At 42.4% G+C, this 22,446-nt stretch overlaps 1 protein-coding gene across 7 annotated transcripts in view; it reads right to left on the bottom strand.

Moving 5' to 3' along the window:
- TCF12 (transcription factor 12) overlaps positions 1-22,446 on the bottom strand; it is a 160,647-nt gene that overhangs the window by 46,257 nt on the left and 91,944 nt on the right. For all 7 annotated transcript variants that reach the window (XM_044279686.1, XM_044279687.1, XM_044279690.1 and 4 more), the window contains 3 exons: positions 19,313-19,377; positions 4,567-4,702; positions 1,692-1,744 (listed from right to left, as the gene is read on the bottom strand). In XM_044279686.1, the coding sequence (XP_044135621.1) occupies positions 1,692-1,744; positions 4,567-4,702; positions 19,313-19,377 (254 nt within the window). The remainder of the gene's footprint in view (positions 1-1,691; positions 1,745-4,566; positions 4,703-19,312; positions 19,378-22,446) is intronic.

Raw genomic sequence — 22,446 nt, 5'->3', positions numbered from 1 at the left:
GTCCGCTCTCAGCCGCGGAACACGGCTGTGTGCATGAGGCCTTAATGTTACAAATTACAAAAAGCAACTGAGAAACCGAACCAAACGCTGCAATGTAAAATGAATGCCGAGCAACGAGATGGGTCTACTAAAAATAATGACTTATTTACGTGGTAAACAGTAGCGTCATCAGAAAAGAGATGAGAACTGGGCTATGAGCTAGGTTTTGGTCGCTCTGTCATTCCTAATCCATTTTTTTTTTGTTAATCTAGCAGAAATCATCTGGCTCAGAGTACAGTCTACCCTGAATTAGACACAACTGTTAAAATGTAAATTGCTAAACTATTTTTAGCTGCTGGGAGGGAAAAAAAAATATATTCCTGGCCTCGGGAAAATGATTTGAAGCATTGTGTTCATTTTGTTTATCAAGCAGCTATTCAGCCTCTAGTGGGGCCCAAGTGCTTAGGCAAGCAAAAGCTTTTCAGAGTGCCTGCAGCTGCAGCCCTGGCTTCCAGGTAGACGGCAGGTTCACAGCACAGCTGCCCTGGGCTGAGCAAGCCGTATCAGCTCCATCTGCAAGCAAGGTGACAAACCAGGTTTTTTGGGAATATTTTTCAGCGGGGTACTCGGCCAATATTAAAACTTAAGAGCTGAGCCATATCAGCGCTCCCTGATCAGTGTATGCGCCCTGCGCTGCGGCGGTGAAGACTACAGAGGATGAGCAATTGAAACAAAACTGCTCTGAGTTATGACTCATCCAATTGCACCTGCGCCCAAGTGTTAAGTACTGCCAAATAAAAGCCCTCCATCCATTTACACAACAAAGAGATGTGCCCCGCAAGGCAGCAAATCTCTCTCCCCCTCCCCTCACATTTGTTCTTAAAGGGAGGGAGGGAGGGAGGGAGGAAAAGCCAAAGAGAGAGAGAGTGCGTAAAACTTCTTTCAATGAGCCGGGATTTTACACGTGGATTTTTAAATGCAGATTCATTTACAAACAATTTTCCTCCTTTAAAGAATAAAGCATATTTAATTCCACAAAACACCCCTATAGCAATAGATTATCACAGCCATTAATGCTTTCTTTCCCCAACCAAAACCCTTGCAACCTTTCTCATCAAAGCCCTTTATTCTCTAAGGATATATTTTCAAGCAAAGAGGGATCAACAAACTAGTTGCTTGAAAGCCTTCCTGATGCTAGGCTGAAGTTAGGAAAGGCTTAATGAAAGCTTTAAAATCCACCAGGGTTTCACACTGAACATCTGACTTGGTGATTTATGCATATTAATAACCCCAGTCCTACTGAGGCAGGCTGAGCAGTACGTGTCCTCCGAATCTTAATGTCTTCAGCTCCATTGGGATTATTACAAATGTAAATTTTGAAGATTCTTGGCTATTAATCTCTGTCTGTCCTCCTGCTCAGCAACATAATGACTAATTAAACATCAAAAGACCTGTACAGGAGATCTTCTTTGACAGCTTCTGGCCCTGTTCTCCTCCCACGAGAGGAATTCAAATGACAGGGACAAGGGGACAGGAGCATATGACGGTGCTACAAATCATTGCTGTGAATCTAAAGACTAAACATCAAATATGGGTTTAGACCTAATGAAGCTCTAAACTGATCAAGACGGTTTACGGTCACAGAAGAAAACATGTTCATATAATGATTGGTACAACCCATCAACAACATGAACATTACAAACACTACTTACGGATGAAGGCAAACCAGGGGGGACCTTCCTTATCTTCTTAGTTTGTACAGGATCTGCACATAGAAAATAAATAAAACCAATATAACTTTGTACCAAAATCTGATCATAAAAAACAAAAACAAATCACAGTTACTCCAATATTTTGCTCATCTCTCCCTCTTGGTAGTTGCAGTATTACACTCCTAACGCAGCTGTAGCAACTGGATTCCCCTCCATTGTACTGAACAGGACTTATCACAGAACCTTACAGTCATTTAAGGTCTGTTTAATAGAACAGGAAAGGGTTTGTCTATATGGAAGGAAAATCCTATGCATAAGGCCTGTTTCACACGGTCACTATTTTGCATCAGTATTTGGTCAGTATTTGTAAGCCAAACCCAGAAGTGGAACCTACAGAGAAAAGCTATCATAGAAATATTTGTGCCTCTTCTGTGTTTTGGAGCCGCTCCTGGTTATCGCTTACAAATACTGATGCAAAAATACTGACCAAATACTGACTGTAGGAAGGAGGCCTAAGAGTATAAATTTAAACGCCAAACTTTTGGAGGTACTGTAATTGGTATAGCGCAGGCATGCTCAACCTGCGGCCCTCCAGCTGTTGTAAAACTACAACTCCCACAATGCGCTGCTGTAGGCTGATAGCTGTAGGCTGTTCAGGCATGCTTGGAGTTGTAGTTTTGCAACAGCTAAAGGGCCGCAGGTTGAGCATGCCTAGTATAGCGTATGAGGGGACTGCTTGAGTTCACATCTGTGGCCTAATTCCGGTGGTGGAACAGTAGGAAGCAGAGTCTAAGGCCTCATGCACACGACTGTGCTGTGTTTTGTGATCCGCAAAACACAGATGCTGCCCGTGTGAGTTACGCAATTTGCAAAACAGAATGGGCACCCATTATAGAAATGTCTATTCTTGTCTGCAAAATGGACAAGAATAGGACAAGTTGTATTTTTATTTTTTTGAGCAGGGCCCTGGAACGGAATGGGTCTGCATCCGAGCCCCCAAAAAAATGCGGCTCGGATGCAGACCAAAACAACGATCATGTGCATGAGGCCTTAGGCTTATTTCAGACGAGGAACACAGATTTTGACAGGATCTGTTCAGGAACAAAAAGGATGGTTTTGCACGAACGTTAAATCAGTTTTTTTCTGCAAGTGCGTTCCAGTGTTACCATCTTTTCCGTACGGATTGTAAGCATTTTTCACGTGCGGGAAGAAAAACTGAAGAACGACAATCTACATTTCCTAGCAACCATCAGTGAAAGCATTGCATCTGGATGCCTTCGGTTTCTCACGCCAGCGCCTTTCACTTCTATGGAGCTGCGTGAAAAATGCACAATATGTTGAGATTTGTCCTGAACGCAAAGATGTGGCCTGGCGAACAATGGTGATGTGCACATCCTAATTGAAACAAATGGGTTAGGAGTCAGTCCAGACGCTAAGCGTTTGCTCAACACATCGCATCGGGATGGAAAACTTGCTTGTGAAAGAGGCTCCAGTATACAGTACCAAATGTCTGCTTTTCGGATCATTTTGCAGCAGTCCTTCTTGTACTATATGTGGAAGCCTTGAAGAAAGCTAGATATACAAGTGCCATGCATCACGGACACTAGGTAGCCCATTCAGCGGTATTTCGAGGAAGAAGAAATAACCGCTTCAGAGATATACCACAAAGTGCAACTTATTAAGGGATACACTATTACTTTATCGGGTACACAACTGTTCTACTCCATCATTCTTCTGTTTAAAGAACTTTAGATAGCAATTATACATTGGAGTATTTTCATGTGTTAGCCATTTTTCTTTAATGGTAACATATAGAAACAGCAAGTGACTCACTTCTGAGTCTAAAACAGTTACATAATATGCTTTGTATAGACCGTATTAATATGAATGACATCACAAGTATTATCCCTAAAGCTTTTTTCAAATCAAGGTCAGTAACTTAATCTCTGGTTTTATTGGACCGTATTGGCCGGCTCTTCTGTTTATGTGGCAATTTAAAACTGCGGCTAAACCCTAACCTGCATGATCTGAGAGTGCCCACAGAAAATAATGATTAAAGGGTTTAAAAAGGACATTATATATTTCAACAGAAAACTAAAATCAGACATCGAGCGGCAAGATATTTACATCTGTGTGTCCCTTTTTACAAACGCTTTCCCCATCTTTTCGCATTGATCTGGAGTAGCATCCTCTGTGTCTTCTCATTAATGAAGCTTTACATTTTTTTTTTTTATCAAAGCTAGACAGAAGATAATTCAGTGGAACTGCTGAGATGAATTGATGTTATAAAGCTCTGGCGCCACTTATCTCTAGAGGGAATAATAGGACCGGGCCAGAAAAATCCACCTTGTCCGACTAATACTTACCAGGGGGTCAGCCCTCGGGCGAGTGAATGCCAAGTCCGAAGGATGCGCTAACAAAAATCAATAGGTGGCTTAACATGAACATTTCAGTGACTTCACATTTTATCTCAGTTACGGCACAAAAAAGACAAATGCATGGGAATGGATCCTAACGCATAAGCAACTCTGGCAGTGGCTCAACTCAGATGCCCTTGATAATTTTCATGAACGCTGCAAATTATAAGCACCATTACACGTGCACCCACTCAGCTTACCATAGTGCCAAATTTGTACAGACAGGCCATTAAAAATGGCTTAGCAAAAAATAAAAGCCAAAAAGGAAGCTGTTAGCACGTGTATTCCCACAACAGATTCTTCTATTTCATATATTTCCTCGACTGATCACATTTATAATCCCTGCACAAAATGCATATAAAACGTGTGAGTATACACAAAGCAGGGAGGGCGAGGAAAGGAACATTCATAACTTCTGGGGCACTTTAAAAAATAAAAATAAACTTGTCACCAATTACCTATGGCCGGGGTGTCCTGTAAGGGCCGTCGACGAGAACCTGATGCAGAAAATGGAAAATAAGGGCTTCCGGGTTTTCCTGAGGTTGGAAGCTGCCCCGAACTTCCAAGTCCAATGTCTGTTCGGATCAGGCTGGTCTGAAAAATACAACCACCATGATTTTTTAGAAAGCATTTTAAATTTCTTTTTACCATGATTTTGAATGCAGATTTTGTAATAAGTAGAACAGAATATACCGTAATCAAAAATATAACATGCTGGCAAAAAAAAAAAACCCCAAACAGTTTTCCCCGTACAGACTGAGAAAGTGAGCCCTGAGAACTAGCCATTTCCCTGCTTACTTCAGTAATTGCAGGCCTTTTTTTAATGCATGACTAAGACAACTGCCTTGATACTTAATGAGATATTGTTTTCTTAATTGTCATTTCCAGAGCAGCTGGTACACAAGAAACTGTTCTCACTGCTGAATCTGATCTCAAGGAGGCGTATTTAACATAAATATACCTTTAAGCCTCTTTCACACGATCGTGACGGATTGGCTCCGGATGCGTTCAGTGAAACCCGCACAAATTTGCAAGCAAGTTCAGTCAGTTTTGTCTGCTATTGCGTTCAGATTTTCCGCACGGGTGTAATGCGTTTTAAAGCGTTTTTCACGCGCATGATAAAAAAACAGAAGTTTTACAAACAACATCTCTTAGCAACCATCAGTGAAAATACGCATCACAGCCGCACTTACTTGTGGATGCAATGCGTTTTTTCACTGAAGCCCCATTCACTTCTATGGGGCCAGGGCTGCAATGCAGAACTGATGCATGAAAAAAATAAATAAAACACTCATGTACAAAGACCCATTGAAATGAATGGGTCAGGATTCAGTGCGGGTGCTATGCAGTTCCATCACTCATTGCATCCAAGGTCAAAAGGGCCTTACTGACTGCAGCAAAACTTCTATTCAAGCAGGAAGAGGCAACAACCGCCCTTGTAAATGGCAAGTTAATCCATAAATACAGAGTTTTGCCGCCTCTGGCACCTTGCTGAACACGCACGCCCACTAATAATGCCGTTTCAGCAATTTCATCTCCTGAGTTGAGAAACTAAGCTGCAAAAACCAGTGTCAGGCAGCTGCTGCCAAGGCCAATAAGATAATGGGTTGCATCAAAAAGGGGCATAGATTCCAGTGATAAGAACATAGTCCTGCCACTTTACAAATTGCTAGTCAGACCACACATGGAGTACTGTGTACAGTTCTGGGCTCCTGTGAACAAGGCAGACATAGCAGAGCTGGAGAGGGTCCAGAGGAGGGCAACTAAATAACTGGAATGGGGCAACTACAGTACCCTGAAAGATTATCAAAATTAGGGTTATTCATTTTAGAAAAAAAGACGACTGAGAGGAGATCTAATTACTATGTATAAATATATCAGGGGTCAGTACAGATCCCATCATCTATTTATCCCCAGGACGGTGACTGTGACGAGGGGACATCCTCTGCGTCTGGAGGAAAGAAGGTTTGTACACAAACATAGAAGAGGACTCTTTACGGTAAGAGCAGTGAGACTATGGAAATCTCTGCCTGAGGAGGTGGTGATGGTGAGTACAATAAAGGAATTCAAGCGGGGCCTGGATGTATTTCTGGAGTGTAATAATATTACAGGCTATAGCTACTAGAGAGGGGTCGTTGATCCAGGGAGTTATTCTGATTGCCTGATTGGAGTCGGGAAGGAATTATTTATTCCCCTAAAGTGGGGAACATTGGCTTCTACCTCACAGTTTTTTTTTTTCTTTTTTGCCTTCCTCTGGATCAACTTGCAGGATAACAGGCCGAACTGGATGGACAAATGTATTTTTCGGCCTTATGTACTATGTTACTATGGGTGATGTTTTAAGCTAGCCAAAATTCTTGAGCATTGTTGGCATAATAAAAAAATAAAATAAAAAAGGCATATGAGTGAACCAATATACTGGTCAGATAGAGGATTAACTTGTCTGAAAAGCTGTTCTCTAGGATGTGAAGTTATAATACCTATGGATGACCCAAAAAATGTATTTGGGTTGTTTCCTACTACTTGACAGTTCCTAATACAGTGATCTGCACCTATTGGTGGTGCAAGCCCTACAAATTATTATTATAGTGCCATTCATTCCATAGCGCTGTACATATGAAAAGGGGTATACATACATAATACAGACAACAGCACCAAGCATAAGCAAGACGAGTTACAGACTGGTACAGAAGGAGAGAGGGCCCTGCCCATGAGGGCTTAAAATCTACATGCTACTGGTATATCTCTCAAATAGTTCACAAATAAACGCAATTTAGGTTTTAATATGTGCAAATGTGCAATTAGTATAAAATGCCAAAGAAAGTGGCGGAAAATAGCAGTCTAATATTTATTGTTTAGGAAAATGCAAAATGATATTTGTCACCACTTTTTCCCCCCATTCTGTGTGCCTCACTTTTGATGACCCTGCAAGAGTAATCCTTTATGATGGATTGATTACTGCTGACAGAATACAGAACACTTAAATTCCTAGGGGACATTCTGTCCAGAGTTAATAAATTGCCTAAATCGCCATGACACCTGTCAACGTACACACTCTTAATCCGATGCCTTCTGGAGTATTGGGCACATTGGACCTTTTCTAAGAACAAGCGACAAGTCCAGAAAAAAACTACTTTTTAATTCTGTTAGGACAACAGATGGAAAATAATAGTTTTGGACTAATACAATAGTCGCATTAACTATTCTGTAAAGGTTCAAGGTGCAGGAGGATGTAAGACGAGACTAAGGCTATGTTTACACCCTTGGTACAAACTAAGACAGTCTGTTACAGCATAGGACCAAACTATGGGAGTTAAAGCATACATTTTTTGCATCGAGGATTCATTTGTGTCGTGTGACCACTGAGTGGGAGTGAAGCGCTTGCTATTACTTACCGCTCCATGGTCACCCGCCGGCCCGTACCGCGCTGCACTGGATCCCGACACATCGTCAGGTCATAGCGCACTATGACCGAACGCTATGTGACGTCAGGATCCAGTGCAGTGCGCGGAGAAGAAGAGGAAGGAGCTGTGGAGTGGTGCCCCTACAGGAAAGGTAAGTATTTTATTTTAACTGCCGCTGGGGACATGGCACTGAAGGGGGACAGCCGGCACTGGGGGACCCAAAGGTCACTGGGGGAGTAGGGGACACGGAGGGGCTGACCTGATGGCACTGGGGGAATAGGGGACACGGAGGGGCTGACACTGGGGGAGTGGGGGACATGGCAATGGATGGCATGGTGGGGGAGAGCTGCAGGCACTGAGGTGTGGAGAGCTGAAGGCACTGGGGGAACTGATGCACTTGGGCTGATCGCACAGGGGGAACGAAGGACGTTGGAACTGATGGCAGGGGGTCTCATGAGTTTTTATAAAGAAAAACAGTATTAATTATTTTCTTCTTATTAGATTATTTTTTACGATAAATCGAGTAATCAATAGAATACTCAATTACTAAAATAATCATTTACTGCAGCCCTAGTCACCGGATATGGTAAACTCTGGTAGTCCGTTCCTCTGCCGGGAGATCTGCTAATGACAGATTGGCAGATTTCGGATTAAGAGATTTGGTGGTGACTAACAATCTTTCAATCAGGCAGATTTGTCCAATACACGTAAAATAAACAATTTATGGCTCAACATTTAATTGCTGCACGTTATCACATGTGTGATAATTTCATGAAATTCTAATTATATGATAATTCAAGCAATAATCACTAGAACCGTTAATCATTTACAGAACAGTTAGCTAAGACCCTTTGTCCAAACAAAGCCAGAAAATCTTAGTAATGATGAACTCAATAATTAAAACAAACTTTTTTCAGAAATCCCCTGAAATGTCATAGCGTGGTGTCAGATGTTTTCATCAATGTGGGTCCAGGTGCTGAGACCTAGTTAAAATAAAGAGGCAGAATTTATCTGTTCCGATTGTCTTTCCTTGGCACGCGGAGCGATACGGGATCCTGATTATGTCAAGTCTACGAGTACATACACTGCTCGCTCAGTGTTCAGAGGAGATGTGAGCAGAGCCAAAGACTAAGAGCGCTCAGCCCTTTCGGTAATGAAATGATCACTGAACTTTTACTATATAATTCACACTTTAATTCTAGAAATTTCTACTGTAATCAGAGTTTCTTTTTCCATATGCCACATTAGAGCAAAAAGGCGATCTGGTCATACCAACACCATACTGGAACAAAATGCTTTGAATGGAACTGCAGGGCCAAAGGTGTATTACAGACTAGCCTAGCGCATGCACAGCGCAAGAAGGCTGAGAAAGGTCACAAGCCCTTTCATCAGCACCATTTCACTATGGGAGCTGCCAACAGAGGCCATTAAAAGTAGACTTTCAGGAAACAGGTATAGATTTAATTTTGTGTAAGGTAACAGATAAATGATACAGTTTTGAAAATGATCTTGCCCTAATGCCATACAAAGTTGTGAAGAACAATTTCAATACTGCACTCTGTAGTCTTTTTCAGAGAACAAAATCAATGTTATTGGTCAATTCTGCTGATTTATCTGCTCATTCGAGTCAACTAAGACAGTATTGATTATAACTGATCCTGCCCTTCAGGGCTTCAACAGAAAAGAAAAGTACACAGAGACCCAAGAGATGTAAAAGGCTGTGGACTGTGTATATACTGTACTTGCTTACTCATCTGACTATATTCTTAGGCCGGTTTCTTAGGCGGCATTATAATTATTTATAATGCTGTGTATCCTGCCTGAAATCATCTGTAATGAATTGTACTGTCAGCATTAGGTCAGTACAATTCACGACAGCTGGTTTCCAGGTGATGACTATCTGTAATCAGTTGGCTAAAATTACTATAAACTTGTAAATGTATCTATAATACGATAACGGGATGTGGTGGGGAACTGGCAGCTTTCCATCATAAATGCCAGTATTCTGTTGGAAAAATTCTGCTGCATTTATGCCAGTAACCCACCAGATTGCATTAAGTGAATGGGGATCTGACGTGCTTAGCAGTATCTGGCTATGCTGGATACTGTAACTCTGGTAGTCTGCTCTTCTGCCGAAACAGACTACTGGATTTACTTGCCACAGATGTGAACCCACCCTACGAAGAACAGAAAAAAATATATATAACTGATCAGTATTATTTTGAGCTCACTTTGCATTAGACTGTCAGTACAATCAAGCATCAGTTATTTTTTACAGGAAAAAAAGTCCAGTCTGCTGTACTTTTTCTCCAGTAAAAAATAATTGATATAAACAAATACCGTAATAAAAATAAGGGCTGCTCACAGTAATTTGCATAAAATTCTACTATTTAATATAAAACACAATACATTAAAAACTATACCAATATATATGACCAAAAAGCATAATTCATATAGTCTGTTTTATGAACCAGGTCCCTTTAAATGCGGAGCTCACACATGTATCACAAAATATTAAAATAAATAAATGATAAAAAAACACGGTTTCCTTATTCGTTTCTTCACTCTGGACGTGTGGTTAGTAATTGTCATTCATAAAGAACTTTAACACAGCGCAACTCCAGTCAGCTGCTTGGCGTCCCGGCAAGTTCAACACGCATGCGTGAGAAGACTCTCAGCAAGGAGCGATATAACCAAATGATCACGATCTAAGGCAGGTTGGAGGTAAAGCAGCGCAAAATTGTTATGAGACCGTGAGTAATATACACAGCAAGTGCTGTAAAAACCAACTGTGTACTGATAATTATGTGCTATGGTTATATATGTGCATAACAAGGGAGCTAATTGAGAACTGGCACTGCACATCTAACTACATAACAGATCGTGAGAAAGCTTTACAAGCGCATAACTAAGGCTACTTTCACACTTGCGGCAGAGTGATCCGGCAAGCAGTTCCGTCGCTGGAACTGCCTGCCGGATCCGTTAATCTGCATGCAAACGGACAGCATTTGTAGACGGATCTGTCTCACAAATGCATTGCAAGAACGGATCCGTCTGTCCATTTTTTTCACATTGCACAGACAGGAAGGACAGATCCAGCATTGCAGTATTTTTAAAGGCACTAAAACATTTCAATGTAAATGAATGCCGGATTCGGCATTCCGGCAACTGATCCGGAATTTTGGATGGAGATAATACCGTAGCATGCTGCAGTATTTCCTCCCTCCAAAACGCTGTTCAGTGACTGAACTGAAGACATCCTGATGCATCCTGGACGGATTTCTCTCCATTCATAATGCATGGGGATAAAACTGATCAGTTCTTTTCCGGTATTGAGCCCCTAGGACGGAACTCAGTGCCGCTAGTGTGAAAGTACCCCAAGACAACTGTGTAAATGCAACTAAACAACAACTAAAATTACTAACCACACGTCCAGAGTGAAGAAACTAATAAGGAAACCATGTTTTGTATCATTATTTTTTATATTTTGTGATACATGCGTGAGCTCCGCATTTAAAAGAGACTTTGTTCATGAAACAGACGATATGAATTATGCTTTTTAGTCATATATATTGGTATAGGTTTTAATGTATTGGGTTTTATATTAAATAGTCAAACAAAACAATAGCTGATCTTCGGGAGACCAGCTACAGAAAACACTGTGGAGCCTCATTTAAGAGTCTCGACACAGCAATCCAAAGTGCAAAGCTCCCTGGGAAACAATCTGCAAAATAACCATGGAGCCCCAGTTATGGGTCTTCAACACAGTGAAAGCCATATATCCCTCAAAGGAAGGAAAACCAAGCAAAGGTTTTAAATTTGGAATTAAATAGTGGAATTGTGTGCAAATTACTGTGAGCCAGCCCTTATTTTTATTATTAGTTTGGTTATAGAAATTCTGAGGGGTGGTCAGCAGGCTCGGTTCCAGGATAACTGGTGAGCTTCCTTTACTATATTAGCAATTTTGCTAAAATAATTGATGTCTGATGGAACAGACACAAACTGAGCACAATTGATGGTCCAAAAAATTTCTGTTCTGCTGGCGGATCAGAAGAACGGAAAGCCAAATACAGATGTGAACTCAGCTTAAAGGGAACCTGTCACCTTTGTGTATAGAGCTGAGGACATGGGTTGCTAGATGGCCGCTAGCACATCCGCAATATCCAGTCCCCATACTGTAGCTCTGTGTGCTTTTATTGTTTAAAAAAAAACACTATTTGATACATATGCAAATGAACCTGAGATGAGTCCTGTCCTGGAGATGAGTCAGGAACAGGACTCCTCTCATGTTAATTTGCATATGTATCAATTCGTGGGTTTTTTTACACAATAAAAGCACACAGAGCTATGGCGATTGCGTATTGCGGATGTGCTAGCGGCCATCTAGCAACCCATGTCCTCAGCTCTATACACAAAATCCCGGTGACAGGTTCCCTTCAAGGCCTCAAACACACAACAGTAAGCATTTTGTGGTCCGTAAAGCACAGATGCACAAAATATGGAGGCGGTCAGTGTGCCATCTGCATATTTTTCTTTTTAGAACCCATTGACCTCCATGGGGCCGCATATTGCTGACATGTATATGACATGTTCTATCTTTTGAGGAACGAACATACGGATGCGGAAAGCACATGGAATCACTTGTGTGCTTTCCCCATCTGCATGTCTGTTCCACAAAAGATACAACATGTTGTATGCTTGTCTGCAAAATGTGGATCCACTGAAGTCAAAGCATCTGCAAAAAAAAAAAGTAAAAAAAAATTGTGGACACATGGACTGCTTCTGTATTTTGTGGATCCATGGTTAAATGCTTACAGGTCCTGCGCATGAGAGGCTGAAATAGAAAACAACTGTGGGTACTATGGGGGAGATTTATCAAACTGCGGTAAAGTATGTAGAACTTGCTTAGTGGCCCATAGCAACAAATCTACGGTACACCAGTTTGATAACTCTTGTCCTATATCTGCAACAGGCAATTCATTTCCATCAATATCAGATTTTTTTTATTGTAAGTGGTAATGTTGACTTTTTGAAAGGAATGATCATTTGTCATTAGGGCACTGCACTGAAGATCAATTTGGTAGACATTTTGAATTCTAGAAGACAATCTGCCCCGAGCAAACATGCTGTCCATCAGCAGTAAGTTTCCCTCCATTGCTAAAAAGCGCAGAAGTTTTTAAACACTGCCCAGATTTTTGAAATGCAGGACATTTTTCACATTATAATGTAAATGGGCTTAACAATGAAATTGTATGGCTAAGTTGGCAATTATAAGCATGGTGTTTAAATGATCCAATCCTAAGAATCTCATTAGATACTGAAGTGAAATACAGTTGTTACAATTTCAAGAACAAAAGAATTGTGAATGAGTAATCAATAGCAACTGGCAGAAAATGAGACGTTAATTATGATCCTCTCTGGTGTTTTGTCTCAGACAAGGTTTCATTAACAGCTTTGTGCTTAACCTGTAAGCATTCAAGTCATCCTGTGGAAATCTGATCACACATTCATCCCAATCTTCTACAGCTACCCACCCAAAAAATCACGTGTGTTCTGCATTCGCAATCGGCCAATTTTGCTTTGCTGATCATTAATAAGTCCGATGTCAAGTTGTTCCCAATTATAAGAGAATTTTAGTCCTCAATCTGCATATGAAGCATCTAGAATATGCATAAGAGAATGACATTCATCTGTCAGAGTATTCACAGTAATCTGGCCAATAAGACAATGTAAAGACCTCTTCCTAGGGAACCACATCGGGAATCAGACTTTTTTTTTTTTTTTTTACAGAATTTCCATTAGGGTGGCAAATGGTGCAGATTACAAGTGTTTTTTTCCTCTGAAAAACCGCAGCGTAATACAGTACCAGCAAAACGTATGAGATTAGACAAATCCTATGTACATTTTGCTTTTTTTTTTCCCTTAGGTGTGGAAATTGACCTGCCATTTGGATTTTAAAATCCACAGCATGTCAATTGTTGCTGAGCTTGCTTTTCAATGGAAGGGTGAGATCTGCAGCAAAATCGTTTCAAATCCACAAAAAAAAAAAATATAGAAATAGCATGGAGCTTTTTTAGTCTGTTTTTGGTGCCGATTTCCTGCATACCAATCTGCACTGTGTGCAGGCACCCTTAGGCCTCATGCACACACTAGCATTAGGGTCTTTGGTAGGCTACTTTCACACTCGCGTTTTGGCTTTCCGTTTGCGAGATCCGTTCAGGGCTCTCACAAGCGGTCCAAAACGGTCCATTCTAATGCATTCTGAATAGAAAATGATCCGCTCAGAATGCATCAGTTTAGTCTCTATTCCGCTTTAGAGACTGACACCAAAAGTCTGATGAACCTGAGCCAAACTGATCTGTCCTGGCACACAATGTAAGACAATGGGGACGGATCAGTTTTCACTGACACAATCGAAAACGGATCCGTCCTCCTTTGACTTTCAATGGTGTTCAAGATGGATCAGTCTTGGCTATAGAAGACATAATACAAACGGATCCGTCTTGGCTATGTTAAAGATAATACAAACAGATCAATTCACAACGGATGCAGACGGTTGTATTATCTGAACGGATCTGTCCATGTCGGATCCGCACAAAACGTGAGTGTGAAGGTAGCCTTACAGAGGTTGTATGGAGCCACAATACAGCACAAGTATGCACAGTATGGCATCATATGGAGTAACCAAGTAACCATTTTTTTCTATTAGGACAGTTAAGATGAACACATGGAGTCCTTCATGCATACCGTATATTTGGCTTGTTCACAACTCAAATCCTTTTTTATAAAACATACTATAGGTAATATAACAGCTAACAACAGCTTTTCTTGTGAAACAAAATTATTCAAGGAATGCAATACAACTTAAAAAGGTTTTCCAAGACTTTAATACTGATGACAGCTCCAGCAGACCGATATGGAACATTAGTGAATGGCACCGCATGAATTATAAATTGAATAAAAAGTGATAATTCCTACCGCAAAATGGTATAATAAAAAAAACTACAGATTGCCACACAAAAAAAAGAGCTCTCACACAGCTCCATAGACAGATATATAAAAAGTTATGGGTGTCAGAATATGGCAATGCCATAGAAATTTAAGGGGTCATTTATCAATCTGAAATATACCTAAATTAGGCTGTCTTACATTCAGAACTTATGAAGTTATGACTAGGCCTGCGCCAGCCTAGGGGTTTATTAATCGCTTCCCACAAAATCACATACATGTACGTGGGGGAATGTGATGCCTTACCGCATTCTCATGTGCATGTACGTAATGTGATGGGGCGGGTGCAGGAGCCATTACCGGTCAGCGCTGACCACTGCAAGTGCAGGGCTTACAGAGGGAGGGGGGCTCCCTCCGATTCCATCGCCCCCGCGCTGCGCTGACAGGGGGCCGATGATTGCCATGGCAGCCCTGATGCCTTCCACAGCATAGGAGCCTGCCAGCTACGGAAGCCCAGGAGATCGATCCTGAGGGCTGGGTCTCCTAGGCAACTATCAGCATCTTACTGTGTAAGACGCTGACAGTTCAATTCAGTACAATACATAATGTACTGTACCGAGTTGAAACAGGGATCAAACCCTGCAAAGGTAAAGTCCCACAACAGTGGGACAAATATAAAAAGTAAAAAATTAAAGTTTCAAGCAAAAAAAAAAAAAAGTTTTTTTCCCAAAATAAAGAATAAATTGTAAAAAATTGGGAAAATAAGAAAAGTAGACATATTAGGTATCGCCGCATCGTATTGACTGGCTTTATAAAAATAATCACATGACCTAACCCCTCAGGTGAACACTGTAAAAAAAATTATAATATAAAAATTGTGGGAAAAAACAAACAAATTTTTGTTGTCACCTTACATTACTAAAAGTGCAACACCAAGTGATCAAAAAGGCTTATGCTCCTAGAATAGTACTAATCTAACAGTCACCTCATCCCGCAAAAAAATGAGCCCCTACTGAAGACAATCGCCCCCCCAAAAAAAAAAATGGCTCTCAGACTATGGAGACACTAAAACATAGGGCAAATTGGGGATCCGCAATACACCTGGCCGGCACCCCCCATAGAACTGCCTATTCTTGTCACTACGGATATGTGAATGGACCCTAAAAAGTAATGTTTGAAATAATTAGAGAAAATGCATTTGAATTACTCCATACATATTTAGGCCTCATGCACAGTACAATGTCCATATTTCAGTCCGCAGATCACAGATCTGCAAAATACGGACAACTTGATTAGTCTCGTCCGCAATATGGACAAGAATTGGACATGCTCTATGACAGGCATGGCCAACCTGCAGCTCTCCAGCTGTTGTAAAACTACAATTCCCACCATGCCTTGCTGTAGACTGATAGCTGTAGGCACTCTTTGCATGCTGGGAGTTTTCGTTTTGCAACAGCTGGAGAGCCGCAGGTTGGCCATCCCTGCTCTATGATTTGCAAAAGAGACACACGGACAGCACACAGATGACATCCAGGTATTGTACTTTTTGTGTGGACTCAAAGAAATGAATGGATCCATGTGCAATGCACAAAAATATAGATCAGCTGTGGATGCAAGATACAGCAGTGTCTACTCACAGGTTAAATGACCACTTACATTGCTGAAATATGTTCTGCAGGCACTTCAAAGAATTCATTCAGTCTGTGACTAGCCGAGCTTGGCATGAAACAGGTTTGAACAAGCAAGACCCTAGTTTATCTGCACCAACAGCTCTATGGAGTTTCACATGCATTTTTCTCAATCAAGTTTTCTTAACCCTTTAAGGACCAGGGAATTTTTTTTTCGCCTTCCTTTTTTCCTTCCTGCCTTCCATTAGTTAGCCAGATTCATTTTTTATTTACATAGCCATATGAGGACTTGTATTTGTGATACAAATTGTATATATTTTTTTTTATGGCACATACACTGAACAAAAATATAAACGCAACACTTTCGTTTTGCTCCCATTTTGCATGAGCTGAACTCAAAGATCTAAAACATTTTACATACACAAAAGACCCATTACTATCAAATATTGTTCACAAATCTGTCTAAGGGCTCTTTCACACCTGCGTTCTTGTCTTCCGGCATAGAGTTCCGTTGTCGGGGCTCTATGCCGGAAGAATCCTGATCAGTTTTATCCTAATGCATTCTGAATGGAGAGAAATCCGTTCAGGATGCATCAGGATGTCTTCAGTTCAGGACCAGAACGTTTTTTGGCCGGAGAAAATACCGCAGCATGCTGCGCTTTTTGCTCCGGCCAAAAATCCTGAACACTTGCCGCAAGGCCGGATCCGGAATTAATGCCCATTGAAAGGCATTGATCCGGATCCGGCCTTAAGCTAAACGTCGTTTCGGCGCATTGCCGGATCCGACGTTTAGCATTTTCTGAATGGTTACCATGGCTGCCGGGACGCTAAAGTCCTGGCAGCCATGGTAAAGTGTAGTGGGGAGCGGGGGAGCAGTATACTTACCGTCTGTGCGGCTCCCGGGGCGCTTCAGAGTGACGTCAGGGTGCCCCACGCGCATGGATGACGTGATCGCATGGCACGTCATCCATGCGCATGGGGCACTGACGTCATTCTGGAGCGCCCCGGGAGCCGCACGGACTGTAAGTAAACCGCTCCCCACTACTACTATGGCAACCAGGACTTAAATAGCGTCCTGGCTGCCATAGTAACACTGAACGCATTTTGAAGACGGATCCGTCTTCAAATGCTTTCAGTTCACTTGCGTTTTTCCGGATCCGGCGTGTAATTCCGGCAAATGGAGTACACGCCGGATACGGACAACGCAAGTGTGAAAGAGCCCTTAATCTGTGTTAGTGAGCACTTCTCTTTGCCAAAATAATCCATCCCACCTTACAGGTGTGGCATATCAAGGTGCTGATTAGACAGCATGAATATTGCTTAGACTTCCCACAATAAAAAGCCTCTCTGAAATGTGCAGTTTGATCAAACAGCACAATGCCACAGATGTCGCAACATTTGAGGGAGCGTACAATTTGCATGCTGACTGCAGGAATGTCTACCAGAGCTGTTTCCCGTGCTATGAATGTTTATTTCTCTACCATAAGCCATCTCCAAAGGTCTTTCAGAGAATTTGGCATACATCCAAACGGCCTCACAACCGCAGACCACGTGTAACCACACCAGCCCAGGACCTCCACATCCAGCATGTTCACCTCCATGATCGTCTGAGACCAGCCACCCGGACAGCTACAGCAACAATCGGTTTGCATAACCAAAGAATTTCTGCACAAACTGTCAGAAACCGTCTCCAGGAAGCTCATCTGCATGGTCGTCCTCATCGGGGTCTGGACCTGACTGCAGTTAGTCGTCGTAACTGACTTGAGTGGGCAAATTCTCATATTCGATGGTGTCTGGCAAGTTGGAGAGGCGTTCTGTTCACGGATGAGTCCCAATTTTCACTGTTCAGGGCAGATGGCAGACAGCGTGTGTGGCGTCGTATAGGTGAGCGGTTTGCTGACGTCAACATTGTGGATCGAGTGGCCCATGGTGGCAGTGGGCTTATGGTATGGGCAGGCATATGTTATGGACAACGAACACAGGTTCATTTTATTGATGGCATTTTGAATGCACAGAGATACTGTGACGAGATCCTGAGGCCTATTGTTGTGCTATTCATCCACGACCATCACCTCATGTTGCAGCCTGATAATGCACGGCCCCATATTGCAAGGATCTGTACACAATTCCTGGAAGCTGAAAACAACCCAGTTCTTGCATGGCCAGCATACTCACCGGGCATGTCACCCATTGAGCATGTTTCGGATGCTCTGGATCGGCGTATACGACAGCGTGTTCCAGTTCCTGCTATTGAAGAGGAGTGGACCAACATTCCACAGGCCACAATCAACAACCTGATCAACTCTATGCGACGGAGATGTGTTGTACTGCGTGAGGGAAATGGTGGCCACACTAGATACTGACTGGTTTTCTGACCCTCCCCCAGTAAGGCAAAGCTGTGCACATTTCAGAGTGTTCTTTTATTGTGGGAAGTCTAAGTCACACCTGTGCAATATTCGTGCTCTCTAATCAGCACCTTGATATGCCACACCTGTGAGGTTGGATGGATTATCTCGGCAAAGGAGAAGTGCTCACTAACACCGATTTAAACAGATTTGGGAACAATATTTAAGAGTAATGGGTCTTTTGTGTATGTAAAAAAGGTTTCAGATCTTTGAGTTCAGCTCATGCAAAATGGGAGCAAAAAGTGTTGCGTTTATATTTTTGTTCAGTGTAATTTGCCACATATTGCATTGGAAACAGGAAAACATGTCTGAAACTGAAAAATAAATAAATAAAAAATCTACAATGGTTCTTTAGGTTGACATGATGTCCTCATTCTGTAGGTCACAGTATGGTTACGGTGACACAGTTCAAGACACAAATATTCACATCAGTTCTGGAATGGACAGAATACACTACATGGTGCTTCCTTTTAAGCTGCAGATATGACAATTCCAAGATGGCTGCACTGCTTCACAGAAGATACAACCTGCTTGCTCAGCGCTGCTGTTTGATTCGCTGTCCATCCAACAGCAGAAGGAAGTGTCTTGAACTACCAACCAATGCAGTGTGGTCACCTTGAATGGCAGAAGAGGGGTCAAGGAATCTGGAGAAGCTTTAAACTGTCCCTCCTGGCATACTCTTCTACCCTATTGGGCTTGGAGGACAAGTGGCCACTGAAGAATCTGGTAGAGTATCGTGCAAGGGCCCCGGGCACTGCTCAACAACTAGACAACCCGATGTATACAATTTTTCTGAAGTTTGCAAAGTAACAAGCTTACCTGACAACCAGGTACTGCGGAATCTCTGCCAAACACTGGGAAAGTGCCTCTATCAGCGGTTTTACCTATAATAATAAAATAAAAGAAAGCAGTAATTAGATTTAGATTTGTATAGTTCACTAAAAGGAAATGACAGACAAAAGCTTGCGCACAATGAAGGAAAACATTTCCTGCTACAAATTATCTGAAATACGGTTTCATCGTGTGATGCATTCTACATGGATGACTATTGCCATGGTAAAGAATAAAGAAAAACATGGAATAATTGTATTGATTATTAACAAAATTATCAGCATGTCTTAAAGGAAGTCTGCCTGTGTCAATGATATACAGTGGTATTAAGAAACAGCGATATGGCAATATTGCTGTTTGTCAATAACCGCAGTATTTTGTGACATCATAGGAGCTGTGATATGCGCACTGACCGCTCCTAAATCTGTCAGCCAACCCCTACATGGTGCATATGCGTACCATACATAACATATTAGTCCCTGCAGCGGCCGCCCCCGAGTCCTCCTCACTCCCATAATGAAGTCTCCGCCCACTGGCCGAGCACAAGAGAGAGGCGGCAAAGTCAGTAAGCAGTCTATGTCCAAGCCAAGGTGGGAGAAGAGGAGTGAGAGACTCACGGCCCGGGTGTCCTAAATAAAGGTTATACTGTCTGTCTGTCTTCTACGGCCCTGGCCCTGCTTGAAAGCAAACTGTTGTCCCATACAGTATAATAGTAACCTTATGGCTCTTTTACAGTATAGCTCCTGAGTCCAGACAGTATGTTGTCTCCTGGTGGCCCCATGCAGTATAGTGACTCTTGTAGCCCACTGCCTGCCCAGTGGCCAGCCCATACAGTATATAATGTTCTTGTGCCCCGCTGCCTGCCCATACAGTATATAATGTCCTTGTGCCCCGCTGCCTGCCCATACAGTATATAATGTCCTTGTGCCCCGCTGCCTGCCCATACAGTATATAATGTCTCCTTGTGGCCCATTGCCTGCCCAACCCATGCAGTATGCGTCTCCTTGTGGCCCCGATACAGTATGTCTCCTTCTGGCCCACATGCAGTATAATATCTCCTTGTGGCCCCCATACAGCATAATCTCTTCTTGTGGCTCCCATACAGTATAAGGTCTCCTTGTAGTCCCTATACTGTATAATAGCTCCTTGTTGCAAGTTCTTTTTTTTCTAAATGGGTATTTATTGTGAAATTTATATATTATATTGCGATAAATTTCTTAATATCGTTATCGTGGGAATGTTTTTGATATCGCTCAACCCCAAGTCTGCCACCAGGAATTCTGCTGTTAAAGCAGGCATAGTGTCTTAGTGTTTCTTTTGGAAAAGCACTATTAATCCATATTTAAATTGCAGTTAAGTGCACCATGGGCAGACCAGAGCTACTCTGTGCTAGGGTTGGGCAATAAATCGGTATTAACGATATACTGCAGTATTAAGAAACGGAGATATCGCCATTTCTTATTTACCGCTGTATTTTAGTGACGTCATCGGGGCAGTTGCACGTCACAGTGCTGAATGCCTCTGAAAAACTTCCAGGGCAGTAGAGAAGGAGAGATTCCCTTCATACTGTGATCCGGCTGCCGCTGCACCACCAATGAGAAGGTAATAGTGAGGAGAAGGGGAGGGGCTGTGGCCGCTACGCCACCAATGAGAGTTACCCTCAATTCAAATATAGACTGCGGGTGCCGGCCTGTATCACATACCAGGCACCTGGTCTCAATGACAGGAAGCAACGATCCCGCGAACCGAGGCAATTTACCCCTCACCTGAGGGGCTAATTGGCACGGTTCAGCAGGATCCCTGTCATTGAGGCACAGTGCCGGCTTTTGATATGGCCGGCAACCGCAGTCTATATTTGTATTATGAAGTTAATTACATTTATTGGTGGCGTAGTGCTTCCCCCCCATACCCCAGTATTACAAATCATAATCATTGATGGCGTAGTGCACCCAAGCCTCCCAGTATTATGATCATTGGTGGCAGTGGCCACAGGGTCCCCTCCCCTCTTCATTGGTGGTGCAGTGGCAGCTTCTCATTGGAGCCCCAGCAATGAAATCTCAGGGCTCCAATAGGTTACCACGGCAGCCAGGATGCTACTGAAGCCCTGGCTGCTATGGTAAGCTCCCTGCTGCTGTGTGCACAAAGCACAGGGCAGCAGGGACAGTGTGAGAGCCTATGCACCCTAATAGAACGCTATTAGGGTGAATAGGACGAGTGATGAAAAGATCCCAGGTTCTAGCCCCCATAAGGGGGCTAATAGTTATTAAATAAAAAAGTTAAAAAATATATATAACCAAAATATAAAAAAATTTAATCACCCCCCTTTCCATTAAAAAATATATAAACAATAATAAAAAAAAACATTAGGTATCGACACGTTCGAAAAAGTCCAAACTATTAAAGTATTGAAAAATATGTGGTGAGCACGTTCCACAAATTGCGAAATGCACACTTTTTTGGGGCATTTTATTTTTCTTCTGCATGGTATAGAGTATTGCATTACTTTTTTATGGGACCGAAATGGAATAAAAAGGTTGGTATTGTGAAAACCCTAGTCACAGGGGTATAAGTCCTTTAGGTCACAAAGAAATGGCATCTAGTGGCTGTAAACCCCCAGAGCCTGGAGACTGGTGCTAGATAACAGTTGCTGCACTCTGGGGGCTGCTGCACAGAGAGGCCGGGGCTGAGAACAGTTGCTGCACAGAGAGGCCGGAGCTGCGGTAATATGGCTGTAGTGTATAGGGACTAAGACCCATATGGAAATCGCCAGTCTTTAGTAAATGACCCCCAATGTTTTATTGGACTGAAAGGCATCTTTATAATGCCATGGTGCCCTTTCTGACAATGTGCACCTATAATGGGCACACTCTGAACAACCCACCTATCAGGGTTCTCCGCTAGGATGACCCATTTTCTATGGGAGCGGTGTAGATGGCTGATCACTGCTATCTCCAGCACTCCCATAGAGAATGAATGGAGCAACAGGGAGCACAGCAGCTCCATCAGATTTTTTTTTGGGGGGGACCCCGTTCTTGGTGGGAAACTAAGACATATTGCTGCATGGGAGCATCAAGGAGACATTATAATCTATGGGGGCAACAAGGAAACACGAGTACATGTTT

Source organism: Bufo gargarizans, chromosome 2, assembly GCF_014858855.1.
Source record: "Bufo gargarizans isolate SCDJY-AF-19 chromosome 2, ASM1485885v1, whole genome shotgun sequence".
Taxonomy (NCBI): domain Eukaryota; kingdom Metazoa; phylum Chordata; class Amphibia; order Anura; family Bufonidae; genus Bufo; species Bufo gargarizans.
The sequence above is the reverse complement of the archived record's forward strand: the minus strand, read 5'-3'. Positions and strand labels throughout refer to the sequence as shown.